The sequence below is a fragment of the Onychomys torridus genome, chromosome 5, assembly GCF_903995425.1.
Source record: "Onychomys torridus chromosome 5, mOncTor1.1, whole genome shotgun sequence".
Taxonomy (NCBI): domain Eukaryota; kingdom Metazoa; phylum Chordata; class Mammalia; order Rodentia; family Cricetidae; genus Onychomys; species Onychomys torridus.
In genome coordinates, this window is record NC_050447.1 from 12,465,831 (window position 1) to 12,483,604 (window position 17,774).

At 43.9% G+C, this 17,774-nt stretch overlaps 1 protein-coding gene across 1 annotated transcript in view; it reads right to left on the minus strand.

Moving 5' to 3' along the window:
- The window catches only part of LOC118583889 (lysosomal alpha-mannosidase-like), a 28,740-nt gene extending 15,249 nt beyond the window's left edge, over positions 1-13,491 (minus strand). The window contains 9 exon segments of the mRNA XM_036187636.1: positions 549-627; positions 699-819; positions 2,846-2,984; positions 8,934-9,066; positions 10,060-10,235; positions 10,707-10,880; positions 11,016-11,118; positions 12,270-12,403; positions 13,485-13,491. Coding sequence (XP_036043529.1) covers positions 549-627; positions 699-819; positions 2,846-2,984; positions 8,934-9,066; positions 10,060-10,235; positions 10,707-10,880; positions 11,016-11,118; positions 12,270-12,403; positions 13,485-13,491 — 1,066 coding nt within the window.
- Between the last annotated feature and the right edge of the window lie 4,283 nt (positions 13,492-17,774).

Below are 17,774 nucleotides of genomic sequence, written 5' to 3' on the forward strand. Positions count from 1 at the left end.
ACCAGGGTTTGACTCCCAATATCATAAGTGTCTATATGTCTATAACGTCAGCTCTAGGGAATGTGACACACCCTTTCGGCCTCCAAAGTAACCAGATATGCATGTGGTGCACTAATACACATGCAGGAAAAACACATAAAAATAAATTTAAAAGAAAGAATCTCGCCGAGCATTGGTGGCACATGCCTTTAATCCCAGCACTTGGGAGGCAGAGGCCAGAGGATCTCTGTGAGTTCGAGGCCAGCCTGGTCTACAAAGCGAGTTCCAGGAAAGGCGCAAAGCTACACAGAGAAACCCTGTCTCGAAAAACAAAAACAAAACAAAACAAAAAAGAAAAAGAAAAAGAAAAAAAAAAAGAAAGTAGAACCTCAAAGTCTAGGGATGTAGCTCAGCACTCAGTGGTACAGTCCTGTCTGGCATTCAAGAGGTCCAGGGTTCTATCCCCAGCACCACCAAAAGTAAAGTGCCCTAGGAATGCTTTTGGTTTCTAGCTTCAACCCTTCCCTCTCTCATCCCATTCAATTCCATGGTCCACAGACGACACTCACTAAGGGGTGCACTGTCTCCTGTGCCATAGGGTCCCATGTTGGCTGCAGGACCGGCCAGTGCCTCCAGCTGGTTGCATACCTGAGGAGGAGAAAGGGCTATATTAGGCAGCAGCTTCTCTGGGCCTCCTGGGTCCCCACATGCTCACTCACCTGCAGGAAGTTGTAGCTGAGGCACTCATAGTGTTTGAGAGCCGGTCTGCTAGAAAAATAGCCTGTCCAGAACATGTGGGGGCCGTCGGCATAAGGAAAGAAGTCATCCTCCTTCACAGACCTGCACAGGGCATTGAGAGCAGTCACAACCCAGGGAGCACGCCAACCCCACCCCAAGCTCCCCAGTCCCCTGCCTCAAATACCAGGTTAGATTGGCCTTGTTCAGCTCCCAGAGGTAACACGTAGGGGTGGAGTAGAGAACATGGACCTTGCTCCCCTCTGCCTGCTGCTGGGGAAAGGCGTGTGTGAGCCTCAGGATCTGGACCTTCCCAGGGCCCACAGGCATCCAACAGGTTGAGCTCTCTACATTTTTTGTTGTTGTTCTTCTTATTTCTTTATTTAACGTTTATATTTAATGTTTTGCCTACATGTGTGTTCATACGCCACCTGCATGCCTGATGCCCTCGAAAGTCCGAAGTTCCCTGGGACTGGAATTGCAGATGGCTGTGAGCCACTGTATGGGTCCTCTGGAAGGGCACCCAATGCTCTTAGCCTCTGAGCCATCTCTCCAGCCCCTAAACACCCTTTCTGAGTACAAAACAGTAGTCAAATGTGGGCACATGTCTTGGCCAAGACCACACACTGTCAGTCACTCTTAAAAGGATTTCAGGGATGATCCTATAATTTTATACAATTTTTCTTCTTTTTCATTTGTTTTGTTTGAGACAATCTCCCCATGTTATCCAGCTGCCCTGGCTGACCTACAATTTTTGAGTTCAGTGATCCTCCTGCCTCAGCCTCCCTGGTATCTGGGACAAGAAGCATGGGCAGCTGCACCTAGCTGGTTTACAAAACTTTTTAAATAATTCCAACTTTATCATTGAAAACAGGGAGAGGTTGGGCGTGTGTAGCTCCATTGGTACGGTGCTCACCTAGCTCCTACAGAGCCGAGTTTAACCCCCAGCACACCTGTAACCCTAACCCTCCAGAGGTACAGGCCTAGAGAAAGTTCAAAGTCATTCTCAGCTACACAGCAAGCAGAGGCCAGCCTGGGCTGCAGGAGATCCTGTCTCAAAAACAATTAATTAATTAACTAATTAATTATGGGAAAGTTAAGTATGCCATTATAGGTAGAAACTGTGGGGGGGGGGTGGTTGGGATTTTTTAGCACTGTCAGACTACCAAAAGGCAAATTAATTTGTCTCTGCTCCCATGTGCTAAAATGAAAAGCATGTGCCACCATGCCTGGAGACAAAATGATATATTTTTTTAATTTTAAGGGAATTGGAATTTCTGTCAGCTGACCTTAAACTAGACACCCAGAATAATCACAAGGGTCTTTAAAACTGAAAGAGGGGGGCTGAAAAGATGGCTCAGAGGTTAAGAGCACTGGCTGTTCTTCCAGAGGTCCTGAGTTCAATTCCCAGCAATCACATTGTGACTTACAAACATCTGTAATGAGATCTGGTCCCCTCTTCTGGCATGCATGCAAGCAGAACACTGTTATCCATAATAAATACATAAATCAAAAAAAAAAAAAAAAGAAAAAGAAAAAAAGAAAAGAAAAAAAACTGGAAGAGTGAGCTGGAGTGTGAGGCCCTTGCCAAGCATATATGAAACTCATACATGAATCCCAACAGGAAAAGGAAGAGGAGAAAGAGGAGGAGGAGGAGGAGGAGGAGGAGGAGGAGGAGGAGGAGGAGGAGGAGGAGGAAGTACTTTAACTCCAGCACTCAAGGGTACAGGCAGGTGGATCTCTGTGACTTCAAGACCAACCAGGGATATAGAGTGAGATTCTTTCTGTCTCTTGACAAACAGAGAAGTGGCTCAGTGGTTAAGGCCACCAGCTGCTGTTCCAGAGAACCCAAATTCAATTCCCAACAGCACACGGCAGTTTACAATTATCTGGAGCTCCAGTTCAGGGAATGCAATGGCCTCTTCTGGCCTCTGTACCAGACATGTACAAGGTACACAGATACATATGCACACAAAATACCCATACACATAAAATAACTAAACATTTTTTAAAGAAGAAACAAGAGGAACGGAAAAGGACCATGTAGAAGAGAAGCGGGTGGGGGTGGATGGGAAGAGGAGAAAAAGAAACTGAGTTTCCTTCTTCTTGTTCTGTTCTGAGTATCGGGGACGTTGTGAAGAAGCTGGGGGAGATGCGGAACAACACCGCTGCTGACGACAGGCAGCCCTGCGAGAAGAAGGCTGCCGAGCTGAAGGAGAAGTATGAGAAGGATATCGCTGCTACAGAGCTAAAGGAAAACCCGATGCGGCCTAGAAGGGGGTCTCAAGGCTGAAAAGAGCAAGAAAAAGAAGGAAGAGGAAATGAGGAGGAGGATGAAGAGGATGAGGAAGAGGAGGAAGAAGAGGAAGACGAGGAGGAAGAAGATGATGATGATGAATAAGTTGGTTCTAGCGCAGTTTTTTCATTTAACCCCCTGTACACAACTCACTCCTTTTAAAGAAAAAAAAATGAAATATTAGGCTGTGTAAGATTTGTTTTTAAACTGTACAGTGTCTTTTTTTGTATAGTTAACACACTATCGAATGTGTCTTTAGCTAGCCCTGTCCTGGTGGTATTTTCAGTAGCCACTAACCTTGCCTGGTACAGTCTGGGATATGTAAACTGGCATGGAAATTTAAAGCAGGTTCTTGTTGGTGCACAGCACAAATTAGTTCTATATGGGGATGGTAGGGTTTTTTTGTTTTTGTTTTATTTTTTGTTTTTGTTTTTGTTTTCATTTTCAGTTGTCTCTGATGCAGCTTATAAGAAGATAACTGTTGTTCTGTTAACTGAATACCACTCTGTAATTGCAAAAAAAAAAAAATTGCAGCTGTTTTGTTGACATTCTGAATGCTTCTAAGTAAATACAATTTTTTTATTTAAAAAAAAAGAGAGAGAGAGCTGATTGGATTTTGCCTTGAATTGTATGGGGAAAACCCATATCTGGAGTTCGAACATTTTATACAGATGTAAACAAATAAGGAAAGGCAGGTTACAAATCAAAAAATTTAAGTAAAGTGGTTCAAAGTCATTATAATTCAGTTCAAAAATCTGAATTATATGCTATTCTGTTGGTATTAATGTTTTTTTCAGAACCTCTCAACATAGTTACTGACTCTCAGTATGCTGAAAGAGTGCTATTACATATTGAGACTGCAGAATTTATCCCTGATGAGTCAGAATTAACTTCACTATTTATTCAGTTACAAAATACAATCAGGAAAAGGAGTCATCCTTTATATATAACTCACATCCGATCCCATACTGGTCTGCCAGGCCCTCTAGCACAAGGTAATGATGAGATTGATAAATTATTGATAGGAAATGTGCTAGAGGCCTCATTTTGTAAAATTTTATAAAAAACATCATGTGAATAGTAAAGGTTTAAAAAGGTATTTTTCCAAAACCTGGCAACATGCCAAGGAAATGTCCTAATTGTTCCTTTTACAGTCAGACAGGATGTAACCCAAAGGGTACTCAGAGGAATGAAATCTGGCAGATGGACATGTTTTACTTTGCAGAATTTGGAAAATTGAAATATGTACACCATACTATTGATACTTATTCAGGATTTCAATGGTCAACTGCTTTGAGTTCTGAAAAAGCTGATACTGTAATCACTCATTTGCTAGAAGTTATGGCCATCATGGGTATACCTGCACAAATTAAAACTGACAATGTTCCAGCATATGTCTCTGGTAAAGTGAAACAGTTTTTTTGCTTATTACAATATAAAGCATATTACAGGTACACCACATAATCCTACAGGCCAAGCAGTTATAGAAAGATCCAACAGAACTCTAAAGGACATGATAAATAAACAGAAAGGGGTAACAAAAACCCCCAGAAATAGACTGCACAATGCTCTATTAACTTTGAATTTTCTGAATGCTAATGAGAAAGGAACAACAGCTGCAGAGAGACATTGGATAACAGAAAGAACTGAATTAAATCAGCCTATATACTCTAAGGATGTGCTGACCTCGGAATGGAAACCAGGATGTGTGTTACGTTGGGGACAAGGTTTTGCTTTTGTTACTACAGGAGAAGATAAGCTGTGAATACCATTAAAATTGATAAAGGTTCCATTTGAACAAAAGAGACCTCTTAATTAGAAGAGGTTATAGTTCATCAACCAGCATGACCATCCAATTTAAACTAACTTAGACCATTAACACATGCCTTTACATTTAATCAGATATACTTGTCAAAATGGAACCTCCCCAAAATTAGTCTTAGGGAAAGGTTTTTGTTTTTGTCTTTGAGGAGAATGAAGGCTACAGAATCTGAAGAACTCTGGACAAATGAGATATCTGAAGAAAAAGGACAAATCATCAATAAAAATGTCCCAAGAAAAAAGAGTAAAATGCCCTATTGGTATATCATCTATAAAATTTCATAAGTCTTCCTAAATGTTCATTTCTGCTCTTCTCTAAAGAAATTTAACACTATTGGTCTTCTTGTAGTCCCAGTTCAATTAAAATTTAAAGTTGGTTTGGAGTTGGAGAATGGCTCTCTCCTTCTTTAAACTCAAGCATGTTGTTAAAGTAAAATGTGAAGTCCTTGTATCATGCCAGAAGAAAGAGTCATCTTCTTATATGGGGCGGAGAAAAACCAATTTAATTAAGGGACTATTCTATTACTACTAATCTCAATTCTTTGATTCTATTCAGATTCTTTAATCAAAATTTACAAGATATATATATTTTAAACTTTGTTAAGATATTAATGGTCATATAGAGTACTAACTAATTCTAGAAAAAAAGGCTTCAATTAGCTGCCTATACATGTCTTTGTGTTCAAATCTCTTATCAGTTTTCTGCAGGAAATCACGGCCAGGCCTAACATCAACTGAAGTCTCCAGGAAGAAGATGGGGCCCCACAACAACAATAATTCCACATGGACAATAATACTACTACTAAGCTGACAAACATCATCTACATATCAGCTTTGGACTACAAAGTGCTCAGAGCAATTTTGAGAGGGCTAGCTGAGATGATCTGGTTTCAAAGACTGCTTGAATAAGGACTTGAGATAAACCCTGAACTTTGGCATTATACACAGACTAGACAACAAAGGATATAGCTACTTTTCATAGAATTTGACAATTAACCCAAAATTTTTCTTTTCAGAATAAAGATGCCTTCGCCCATATCCAGGAAGAAGCAATTTTAAGAATATGATGATTCCCACATTCCCAAAGAGGTGGTGTGGGGCGGGTGGTTTTTTTGGGTCTGGGATAATTTTCATTGTTTAGAAGGGTTGGTTACAAGTTGTTGTTAAGGGTTAGGAAAGGGTTAAGCAAAGGAGATTAGAGTTAAGATCATTGTTTAAAAAAAAGATACAAAGAAATGATAGAATAGAGGGTAGATTATTGAATCTACTCAGAAAAATAAAGAGAAGATATAGATACAATATAGATAAAAAGATAGATTATTGAATTTATTTTAAAAGACAATTACAATTTTTAAATACTTTACATTGGATTGGATCTTTGTATATTGTATACAAATGGTATATATTGAGATTGATATTGTTAGAAAATGCTATACATATATTTCTAATCTTGTTCAAGATATTGTACTTATGCAGTTCATTTAACAATGTAATGCAATTTGCTGATCTTGAATGTTATTATTACCAACTATTAGGATAAAAAGAAATGAAAGTTAGTAGTTAGACATTACAATAGAACTTATAGTCATATTAGGTATGTTTTCAAGATTGAGCATATCTATTTTAGATAGTCAGGTCATCTTCAAACCCTTCAGAGATCTACAGAATATGGCATTTAAAATGTTTTAATAACTTAGAAAATTTTTCTTTTTTGTTATGTCTGTGAAACATGTCGGCTCCTGGCAGTAACAATCTACTTCAGAGAAAATATGGGCGTTGAAGAAACTGCATATGAAGTTAACTTTCATTGTGGCAAAAGTTAGCCACTGGACAACAAAGTATCCTCGAATCAACTGCTGACAAACAGGACAGACAGGACACAAAACAAAGGACTACCAATTCTTGCCAAGATAAGTGTGGTTGTGGCTTTAACAAAAGGCATCTGCTGAGTCCAGGACAATATGACACCATCCCTGAAGTGGCCTTTGCAATCCAGAAAAGGTACCGGGCCCATTTGTTCAAAGGCAGCTGAACCAGCAGTGGACAGATGGCTTCTGATGTGAAGTGGAACAGCAGCTGAAACAGTTGTTCTTGAAGAGTAACTAAGCTGACAGAGTCTAAACTCTCAATGATAGACTGGCATTTAATAGAGGGATATGGAGAAGAACAGGATGCCAAGATGAACCACACACACACAGCCAAGAAGAATGGACAGCTGAATTAAAAAAAAACATCAACAAAATTTCCAGAATTTAAAATCCTGAATCATGACATGACACTAGTGGAATTCAGGTGTTTCTGGTACATGGGTTGCTCTTACTAAATGTGAGGTTGATTGTTGACCTTGTGTACATCCTAGTTCACAAATGAGTCTGTCAGATACGCTAAGCCTATAGGCTGAAGATGATGCCCCAACACTGCGGAGAAACTTCAGGTGACTGTCCAGGCAGCTGGCTGTTTCTGTCAACTAACATTTTTTTTGGAAGCTGCTTGCATGTACTTTCTGTTTTTATTTTTGTTAGGTAATATTATTTTCTTCTTGGGTCTCTGAGGGAGTTGAAAATTAGTTACTTATAGTTGAAGATTAGATAGTCATGGTTAAAGTTTAGATAGTTATAGTTTTCTTTGTTAAGAATTTTAGAAAAGAAACGCACTAAAAAGTAAGCATATAAATTTGAAAGACGTTATAAGATAGTTCTGTTAGTAAAATAAGTTAGGATAGAAAGTGAATCAGGTACATTTTGGACTTACCAAAATAGGATAAATAATAGAATTACTTTCTCTGAATTTGTCAAATGCAAATGGACTAGACGTTGTTTAGGTATTTATTGCTTGTATATATGGTATATGGTTATTGTACTTTTGTATATAGTTTTTATTATATTAGTTATAACATTTTTCCTTTTTTCTAAAATGTGATTTTATTTGTATGTTAATAAACAGAGTTTCCTGGGGGGCAGAGCTAATAGCAAGCCACAGCAGAAGCCGGGTGGTGGTGCACACCTTTAATCCCAATCACATGACAGGCAGATCTCTGTGTGTTCAAGGATACAGCCAGCATGGAGACACACACCTTTAATCTCAATACCAACCATAGAGACCTAGAGGTCTGTATAGACAGGCAGTGATGAGGAGGTCATGTGGTTGGGTTTACAACCAATGAGAAGGCAGAACAGAAAGTCAATAAAAAGACAGATACACAGTAAGTAGGCCTCTTTCTGAGGGGAAGGATGGCAGTGAAGGGTAAGAAAGGGTTTTAGTCTCAGCTCTTAGCTACTGCTCTGACTTCTTGGGCTTTTAACTCTGCATTTGGCTCTGTGTTTCTTATTTAATAAGACTGTTACATCTACAACAAGTAGTTAATATATCCCATTTATTAACACACACACATACACACACACACACACACACACACATACATGCTTGGTAAGAACAAAAGAATAAGAACTAAGAGAGAACAATGAGAAAACTGCAGAAGAAGGGACAGAGAGGAGTTAAGTTTGAGAACTAGATTATAATGTGGGTGGTGCTGGGATCTGAACTCTGGTCCTCATAATTGACCAGCAAGTGCTCTTCAGTGCAGAGCAATCACTCCAGCTCCTTCAGTATCCTTCTAATGAAGAATAAATCCCAAAGGGAAATCCCTTGAAGGCATTCCCCTGGGCTTTGGGAAAGGTTAGGTGCCTGTGCCTGCATGCTATGGCCCATGGTCTACATATCTGTGTTACCTGTGAAGAGACCAGCTTCAGGAAGTAACTGACCAAAGCTTCTGCATTGTACTCAGGACTTTCAGCATCCTCCACTATGGGATGGTCTGCACATAGCACATCCCAGCACAGGTTCTTTGGTGGGTCATAATTATTGGGGAGCACACCTGTAAACCAGATTGGACTCAGCACCCAGACCTGCCCTGGGGTCAGAGCCTGCCATGTCCCCCCAGAACAGACTTCTGAATTAGAAAGGGCTAGTACAAAAAGAACACACAGAGCCCAGCTCAAAAATCATTAAAATTCTAGGATAATCACAGCTTATCACAAAATAACCCCTGGACTCTTCTGAGCTTGAAGTCTTGTGTGACTCCCCTACCCTCCCACATCCTCACCAGTAAAGAGGTCAGCAATTGGGGGCTTCAAGCTGGCACTGGCCTTCCACACCTCCTCCATCTTCAGTTCCTTCTTCCGAAAAAATTTATCTTGATAGTCAATGCGCCCAAGGAAGAAGCCATCAAAGCCCATCTGAAGTGCAGAAGAAGGGATGGAGTGGGTGAGTGCAGGTCCTTCTTGCCCAGTTGGGAAATTCACAGAGGAAGCATGCACAACTAAAACTAGGTTTTGCCGGGGCTGGAAAGATGGCTCAGTGGTTAAAGCCCTACCTGCTCTTCCAGAAGACCAGGGTTCAATACCCCAACATCTATACGGTGGCTCACAACCATCCATTACTCCAGTTCCAGCAGATCCTACAACCCTACAACCCTCCTCTGCAGGCACTGCTCATACATGGTGCACAGATATACATGCAGGCAAAACACTCATATGTGTGTGTGTATGTATGTGTGTGTGTGTGTGTGTGTGTGTGTGTGTGTGTTAAATAATACATGGCATGGCAAAACACCCATATATATTAAATAATACAACTAAAAAAATAAATTAATAAAGCTAGATTTATTTGAGACAGGGTCTCAGTCTGAGGCCATGCTAACCTCAAGTTCACAGTCCTCCTGCACCAGCCCCCCAAGTGCTGACATTACAGGCATGGGTCCCACAAAGCCTGGATGTGTTCTTCTAAGCTCGAGAAGGGTCAGCAAAGAAGAGGCAGCTTTAAAGCTGAACCCCCTTCCACCTCCCTGGTTATGTTAGAGCAAAAAGGAGGTTTTTCCACTCTGCTGTCTGAGGTGGGGATGGTCAGCACAGACATGCAGCTGGTTTTAAAGCAGGGTAGCAACACTGGCCACTGTCAAGTGGTAGCCTCAACCCTAGCAGGCTCAAGGGAAGGGAGCAAACCAGCTGGAGAGAGGCAAAGCAGTTCACACCTGTGGTGCCCTGGGACACGGACCAGGGCTTGAACTCAACTCACAGAAGTCAAATTCACCCAAGAGGTGGGGTCTCAGCAAGCCAGTGTCCAGTCCCCGAAATTGCCAGAGAGGGGCAGGGTTTGAGCAACCAGACGAACACTTGAAGTTAAGCTAAGGGGCAGGTCCAAAAGAAAATAGGATGGCTGGGCAGAGAGGCCTGTTCTCGAGAGTGGCCGAAAGGGTCAATATGCCAGGCTACACGTGGACGGCCATTGCTACCGAACGTGTCTTGCAGGAAGCGTAGCCCAAGTGTCATCTGGTCCACAATAGCACCATAGTGGGTGGCTCCCTCATCATTCATCACCCAGCCACCATTGACAAACTCCAGACGCCCTGTACAAGGAATGTAAGGGGGAAAGAGTATCTGTTAGGAACAGGGCCCTCTTGGGCAAGTCTAGGAAAACAGACCATACTGTTACTGAATCTGGAGGGGAAGGGAGTTTCCAAGCCAGGGTGCTTACATCTGCATGACTGACTTCCTGGGAAGCCACTGGAGTCAGGGCCTTGTGAGACACAGGTCTCCACATGAAGAGAGATTCTAAGCAGGTAGAACTATAGGTACAGTGTGAACACACTATGACGTGATAAAAATCCCGGAGATGCCTGGTAGCCCAGGCCTTTCATTCAAGCACTAGGGAAGTAGGAGAATTTCCACAAGTTCAAGGCCAGCCTGATGTACACATCAAGATCCAGGCCAGGAAGGGCTATGTAATAAGACAGTGTCCCAATAAATAACAGTAATAAATAATCTCAGAGATCAAGCTGGACTGAGCTTCCTCCTTTCACTTCTTGGGGCATGCTCACCCTGGCGCACCAGTTTCTGTACGATATCCTGTGTTGCATTTGTCTGCTGCTTCCACCAACGGGAAAAGAAAGCCATTTCCACGTAGATGAAGCGTCGGGTGGGATCCTCCAGTAGAGAGGAGATGACCGAGTCTAGGATGTACTGAACAGACGCATGCTGAATATCATTTAGGACTGTGGACATGAAGGTCAGGCAGTGAGGGACCACTAGGAGACATACCTTGATACAAGAGTCCAGATGACTCATTGTTCTCATCCCAATGTCCAGGTCCCTGAAAAACTTAGAAGGGGCCCCCACTCTCTACTCACTGCCATAATAGTACTGGTCCACTGTCTTCAGCCAGCCTACATCATCATGTGTATGAGGCAACAGGTGCACGTTGAGCATGCCTGGCTTCACTGTGGGACATGTCTGCACAGAGACCCCAGAACATACACATTCCCCGTCAGTATCCGAGAGTTGAGAAGCCAGCAGGTTGGGAGCTCTGAGGTAGAATCTTTGCCTAGCATGTTCAAGACCGTAGGCTTGATGGCCACCATTACAAAGCAGGCAGGGAGTACAAGCACAAGTCTTGAGTCTGGAGTGACAGGTCAAAGAGCCATAATCTGTCCCAGGCTGCCTCAGGTAGGACACACAGAGTATTGTGCTCATAGACACAATTCCCACTTTGCACAGACCCCATGGAGCAGATTTCATAAAGTAACAACTTTAGTAGTAGCTGGGGTGAGCCAAGCACTGCAGACATCTGGCAACCAGCCTGAGATGTGGGGCAATATTAGCTCTAGTTAACAGACAGGGACACCACACGGAGGCATGGTATAGAGTTGACTTGCACCCAGAGCCAGGAAGCTGATAGGCCAAACTAGGACTCCAGGCAACCTGAACAGAGATGAAGCTGGGGATGAGCGCCCCAGCTCACATAACTCTAGAAAGGGAAGAGGGGAAGCTCTTTCAGGTGATGTAATAGGATTTGCAAGGCAGGGTTTCTAGCATTGCTGCCCCAAGAGGGGCTTTGGGGAGTGCACTGTCACCAAAAAGCGAGTCCTTGCAAGTGGAACCATAGCAAGCACAACCTGTGCAAGCTTAGAGCCCTGTCTGGAGTGACTGCTCATCTATCGCCCCATTAATCACATTTAAATGCATGCAAAGTCCAAGCACACCAGCTGGAGTCACAGGAAGTGGATACAATCACATGCAGCCCTGTTCGCAGACGCACGCCAGACCTTTCCAGAGACCCAATGCACGCACTTAGACTACACCATCAGATCAGCAGCAGTCACCTATGGATCAGTGCCACCCACACCTCTGCTTCAACTCTAGCCCAAGTACATTTCCGCCCTTAGGCCCCACTTCACCCTGTAACCCGTGGCCCAAGCGCCAGGTGTGGCCAATAACAACCAAAAGAGAAAGGAAATAGGCAGGACAGGCGAACCTAGGGTGCAGGAGACCATCCAGAGCCACCCAGCACTCCTGCCACCAGCACAGACACCAGAGGCAAAAGGTGGGATGCCCATAGTTCCAGGGATGCCAATTCTGCAGGGTTCCCTAGCCTAGCTAAGTACCCGCGAACGCTCCGCCCCTAGAACCCGAGCCAGCCAATCAGCGCGGAAGGGGGCAGGGCCTCGGCCACCTACAAACTGAGGCTGTGGAGTTATGTACTGACGAATTGGAGCACAGGGAAGGACTGTGTCTGTCCCTGCAACCCCAATTCCACTCAGGGCTCTTTTGGCTGAAGACTAGCTGTAAGGCTTTGATAATGAGTGTGAGCAAAGGATTCGACTTTTCCAGTGGACAGCAGTGTTTCCTAAGGAGTGGAAGTGTAGATGGGACTCTAGGATATCGCGCTCTCTTTAGGGCTGGGTCCTGTAGGGGCCAAGCGTGTCTAGATGCTGGAGTGGAAAACAGTTCTGGTCTCCTTTGTGGGGATTGGGACTTTTTTTTTTTTTTTTTTTTTTTTTTTTTTTTTCTTTCTTTCTTTCTTTCTTTCTTTTTTTTTTGGTTTTTGGAGACAGGGTTTCTCTGTGTAGCTTTGTGCCTTTCCTGGAACCCACAGTGATCTGCCTGCCTCTGCCTCCCGAGTGCTGGGATTAAAGGCGCGCACCACCACCTCCCAGCTTGAGGATTGGGACTTTAACAAACTGACAGAGATGAGGCACCCAGCCGGGTCTGGACAGAAGCTGATCCCCTTGTGAGCTGACAGGGCCTTGTAGGGGAGGAAGAACCCTGATTCTTCCATACCCTTCCCAAACCCAGCCAGTCTACCCATTAATCTGTTGCTCTAATGAGAAATCCCAGGGCCAGACTTTGGTGTGTGGGTGTGTAGGTGTAATCTAAGCATGCTGAAGTTTAGGGCACGAATATTCCCATCCTAGGATGCAGGATTGATTGCCAGGCCTGCCAGAGGCATATAGGAATACACAAATAAATAAAACCTAGAAATGTAGCTCTACAGTATTGCAGCTGTGCAAAACGTATAAAATCCTGAATTTCATACCCAGCACCTCAAAATAAACAAGTAGGTTAATAAATATACAAACAAACAAAAAAGAAAACAAAACCAAGATTAGTCAGGTTGGTTGGGACAACAGTCACCCTAATGTGGAAATAACTGTCTTGCCCCTGATGCATAACACAAGACATGAGCCTTAAGAAATGTGAACATTAACTGGTAAAAAAAAAAAAAAAAAAAAAAAAAAAAAAAAAAGCTCAAGAGGGTAAGGGCACACAGGCCGGTCTTCACTGGGCAGAGCACCCCACGAACAAAAGAGAAGTAATACACGCCATCCAGAGTGGAAAATTTTTTATCAGCTGGTTTCAACAAGAAAACAAGTGAATACTAGAAACATGAACAGTGTTTCTCATAACAGTGGCCAGGGGAGGGAGATAAAAGGGAAGTCTGCGGGTTTACCCCTTTGTCAAAGCAGAAGCAGGACCCCAAAGAAAGGGCATCTTCCCTCCATTCAGTTGGGCCACCAGAGAGAACACTCAGGCGAGTTTACACAGCAGCCAAGGGCAGGCTGGAGCAGTCAAAGGCTAGGCCAGAGAGAAGGTGGGCAGGAGTCCAGGATCCAAGCCTTCTAGTGGCATCACCACAGGGGCGTCATGGGCTGAGGATTCTGCAGATAGGACATCACCACGGCAGAGATTGAGAGCCTGAGACAGAAAAGAGGTGTCAGTCCTAGATAGCAGGCATGGGACCCCATCCCCTTACTCAGGATCCTCACATGAAGCTACTCATGATCTGCCTAGTGTCCTCCTGCCAGAGAGGGCATATATGAAAAGCCCGACATGTTGCCAGTGCAATCTGTGCTGGAGGTACCCGAGAAGGAGGACATTTTCCGGGCCTACCATGCTGGATATTCTACTAAGCCTGCCTTTGCTGGGGATGTCTTTCTGTATGCTGTGAATGTGTTGCTCTGATTGACTGATAAATAAAATGCTGATTGGCCAGTAGCCAGGGAGGAAGTATAGTATAGGCTAGGTAAGTAGAGAGGGAAATTCTGGGAAGTGGCAGGCTGAGTCAGGAGACACTGCCCTCCACGGCCATGAGAAGTGAGATGTAAAGTACCAGTAAGCCACAAGCCATGTGGCAACTTATAGATTAATAGAAATAGGTTAATTTAAGATAATAAGAACTAGATAGCAAGAAGCCTGCCATGGCCAAACAGTTTATAAGTAATATACATCTCTGTGTGTTTACTTGGGTCTAAGTGGCTGCAGGAGCTGGGTGGACACAGAAAAACTCCAGCTACATGCCTTCTGTGAGCCAGGGAGAAAACAACCCTTGTGTCCCTTGTGGCAAATGCATGTCATGTTCTCACCCATCCAACTGTTACTGGTTCTTGTGATCCTCCCACTCTATTTGTTCTTTATGATTTTCTCTCTCTCTCCTGCAGTGGTTTCCATGAAATTAGAAATGACATTGAGATCGTGACAATGGCAGGAGTTAAAGCTGTTATGCAGGTCATGGGGAAAAAAATCCAGAAAGCTGGTGGCAGAAAACTGTAGATGGAGAGACGTATAGATGGGATAAAAGACAAGAGTTGCCCAGAACTAGTTAGATGACAACTTGACCAATTACAGAGAGGTAAGGAAGAGCTTAAGCTGAGAGGAAGCTGGCACTCTGGCACCTTAAACCATTGCCTGTATTTCTGTGCTTTCTCAGAAACCACAAGTAGATGGCCTCTGGGGTGCTAACCTCAGATGTTATGATAATTATTAACCTAGTATGTTTTAGCTTTCTGCCTGGGAACTTCTATGGGCACAGGGTACACTTTGCTGATTTCCAAAAAGAACTTTTGAAACTATTGTGAAATACCCAATCACCTGTTGAATTTTCTCATCCCCAATTTTCCTTGTATTATTACAATAAAAGACTGGGGTTGAGTCCGATTAGGAGGAAGCAGAGAAGACGCACATTGCCACATCTGACAAGACTTGTCAGCTTGCACCAACTCGTGTGTCCGAGTCTTTTCTTGTACCTGCCAGACATCCCTGCCCTTTGAGACCCTCGAAACTGCTGAGGCTGGTCCCCAGCATCCTCCAAGCTCTGGGAATTCGCAAAGCTGATAAAGGAACAGTAGACGGCAACCCAAGCACACCACTTCAGCTGAAGAAAGGTGGGTGGGAAGATTGGATCAGTGAGAAGTATGCCAGGAAGCCCCCAAAACCCAGATCCACAGATATCAGGTTCCGCCTACAGCCTGGACCTTGGCCCAGGAAGTACCAACCCTTCAGTACCAACCCTACTCCAAGCTTCTGATCCCGATGTGTGTGTATCTTGTATCTCTGACCCCACCACATTCCCACATGCTAAGGACCCTGCCCTTTTTCCAAGAGTCATCTGCAAATTGCTTCAAAGTCAGGCCCCACTCTCAGACTATCTCAGTTATGTGCTCTTCAACTGCAATCCCAACTTCCCCTATGTTGGAAACTTCACCATAGCTCCATTCCCCACTGACCTCAACCCCCTTCCCCAATTTCCAGCAGAGCCAGAGGACTTGCTTCTTTCTGAACCCGCCCCCAGGCCTCATTCTCTGGAGGAGCAACAGAAGCCTAGGGAAATTCAACCCTGCCCACCTTAAGCAAGAGGCCACACATGCTGGAGATCATGCTGAGATCCACCTGCCTTTGCCTCCTGAGTGCTGGGATTAAAGGCCTGTGCCGCCGCCACCCTGCTGACCATGGCAAATCTTATAAAGGAAAGTATTTCATTGCAGCTGGCTTACAGTTTCAGAGGTTTAGTCCATTATCATCATGGTGGGATGCAGGCAGGCAGGCATGGTACTGGAGAATGAGCTGAGAATTCTACATCTTGATCTGCAGGCTGCAGAAGCAACTGTGTACTAGGCCTAGCTTGAGCACCTATGAGACCACAAAGCTCAGCTCCACAGTGACTCACTTTCTCCAACAAGGCCACACTCCCGAGTAGAGTCACTCCATAGGACAAGCATTCAAACGCAGGAGTCTATGGCAGCCCTTCGTGTTCCACCACCACAGGGAGGAAAAGATCTACTCCACCCTACACTTCCTGATGATAGTCCAAAACCGAGGGAAATCAAAGCAGGAGCTGAGGCAGGACTGGAGGAGAAGCCGTGAGGAACGTTGCTTAGAGGCTTGCTCTCCAGGACTGTTCAGCCTGCTTCGTTATACATCCGAGAACCACCACTCACAGTGGATGGGCCCTCCTACATCAATTTTGTCTACAGGCTAATCAGATGGAGGCCTTTTCTCAGTTGAGGTTTCTCTTTAACAAGACTCACTAGTGACTAGAGCCAAGGAAGTGAAGAGGAATTTGAGATTTGACAGAATCAGGTGATTACTGCTCCATAGCCCTTTTATGGGATTCTCTGAAGCTTTTATTCCAAGATAGCTCAAGGTTCAAAGCAGGGACAGAGAAGCACCGATAAACATACAGAGTAGTTCTCATTACCATCACCAGATGTGCTCACAAGTGTACAGTCTCTGTCTCTGTTTCTCTGTGTCTCTGTCTCTCTCTTTCTCCCTCCCCCCTTCCCTGCCTGTCACAGAGTCAAAGGGATAGCCTTAGTCTCAGAGTTTGAAAGAAACTTTGAGATAAACATGCTTGGGTCTGAAGTAGATGGGTCAAATCCCATCTCAAAGCCAGCTTTTCAGTGAGCTGAAGCATCACATGACAACATATGTTTTAATATTATCCATATCCAAAGCACATTTGAACCAGACATCTAAGGAACTCAGAAAGTGGTGGTATCTGTGTCTGTACAACCTAAAAGTAGAAACAAAAGCCAGAGTATCCAGGCTTGGTAAGGCAGAAACAAAAACAGACCACAGGCATAAGGCAAGGAGTCCCAAGAGCATGAAGACTCTCCTCTCTTGGAGGAAGCAGCTTGGAGACCCAGAGTCACTGCAGGCTCCATGTTATCCTCTCAGGTGCCTTTTGCTGTTTGAACTGAGTGTAGAGCCCATTGACGTTCTCTGCTAGCGTTGTCAAAGGACAGCATTTCTAATAAAGGCCAGATGGAGACACAATCTCTTCATGCCACCAAGTCCTGAAATGAAGGGATTCATCAGCAGGTTCTAACAAGACCTGGAATAGTCCTGGGGGATCAGATGCTCTGTTTCAGCTATCCCTCTCAACAATCCCATCATACATGGAGATGTAGGTCTGTAAGAGGAGATGGCTTGTCCCTAAGTATCTTGTAGGGAATAGGATCATATTCTGCACATATTTTGCTCCAAGGAAAATTATCACCAACTCTGGGTCTAAAGGGTTAGAAATATATTGATACTTCAAAGAGACAGAAATAGGTACGCCTCAAGATACTCTTACTTTTGAGCTAACAGAATCTGCAGGGGCAGTGCAGAGGAATAAGTGGTTAGCAGAAAACTTTTCATCTTCTGAATCATCAATGGAGTCAGAAGACTGTGATCAAGGGAGCCAAAGGTGGAAGGCAGAGCTCCATTACGTCATCTCATTTCCTTCTGAAAGAGCTGTCTGTCCTGTGCTGTCTCCTTGTACCAATAGGGCACGAGGCATTTGCAATGGTGAAAAAACTACAAAGATATCAGACTTTTATGGGATCACC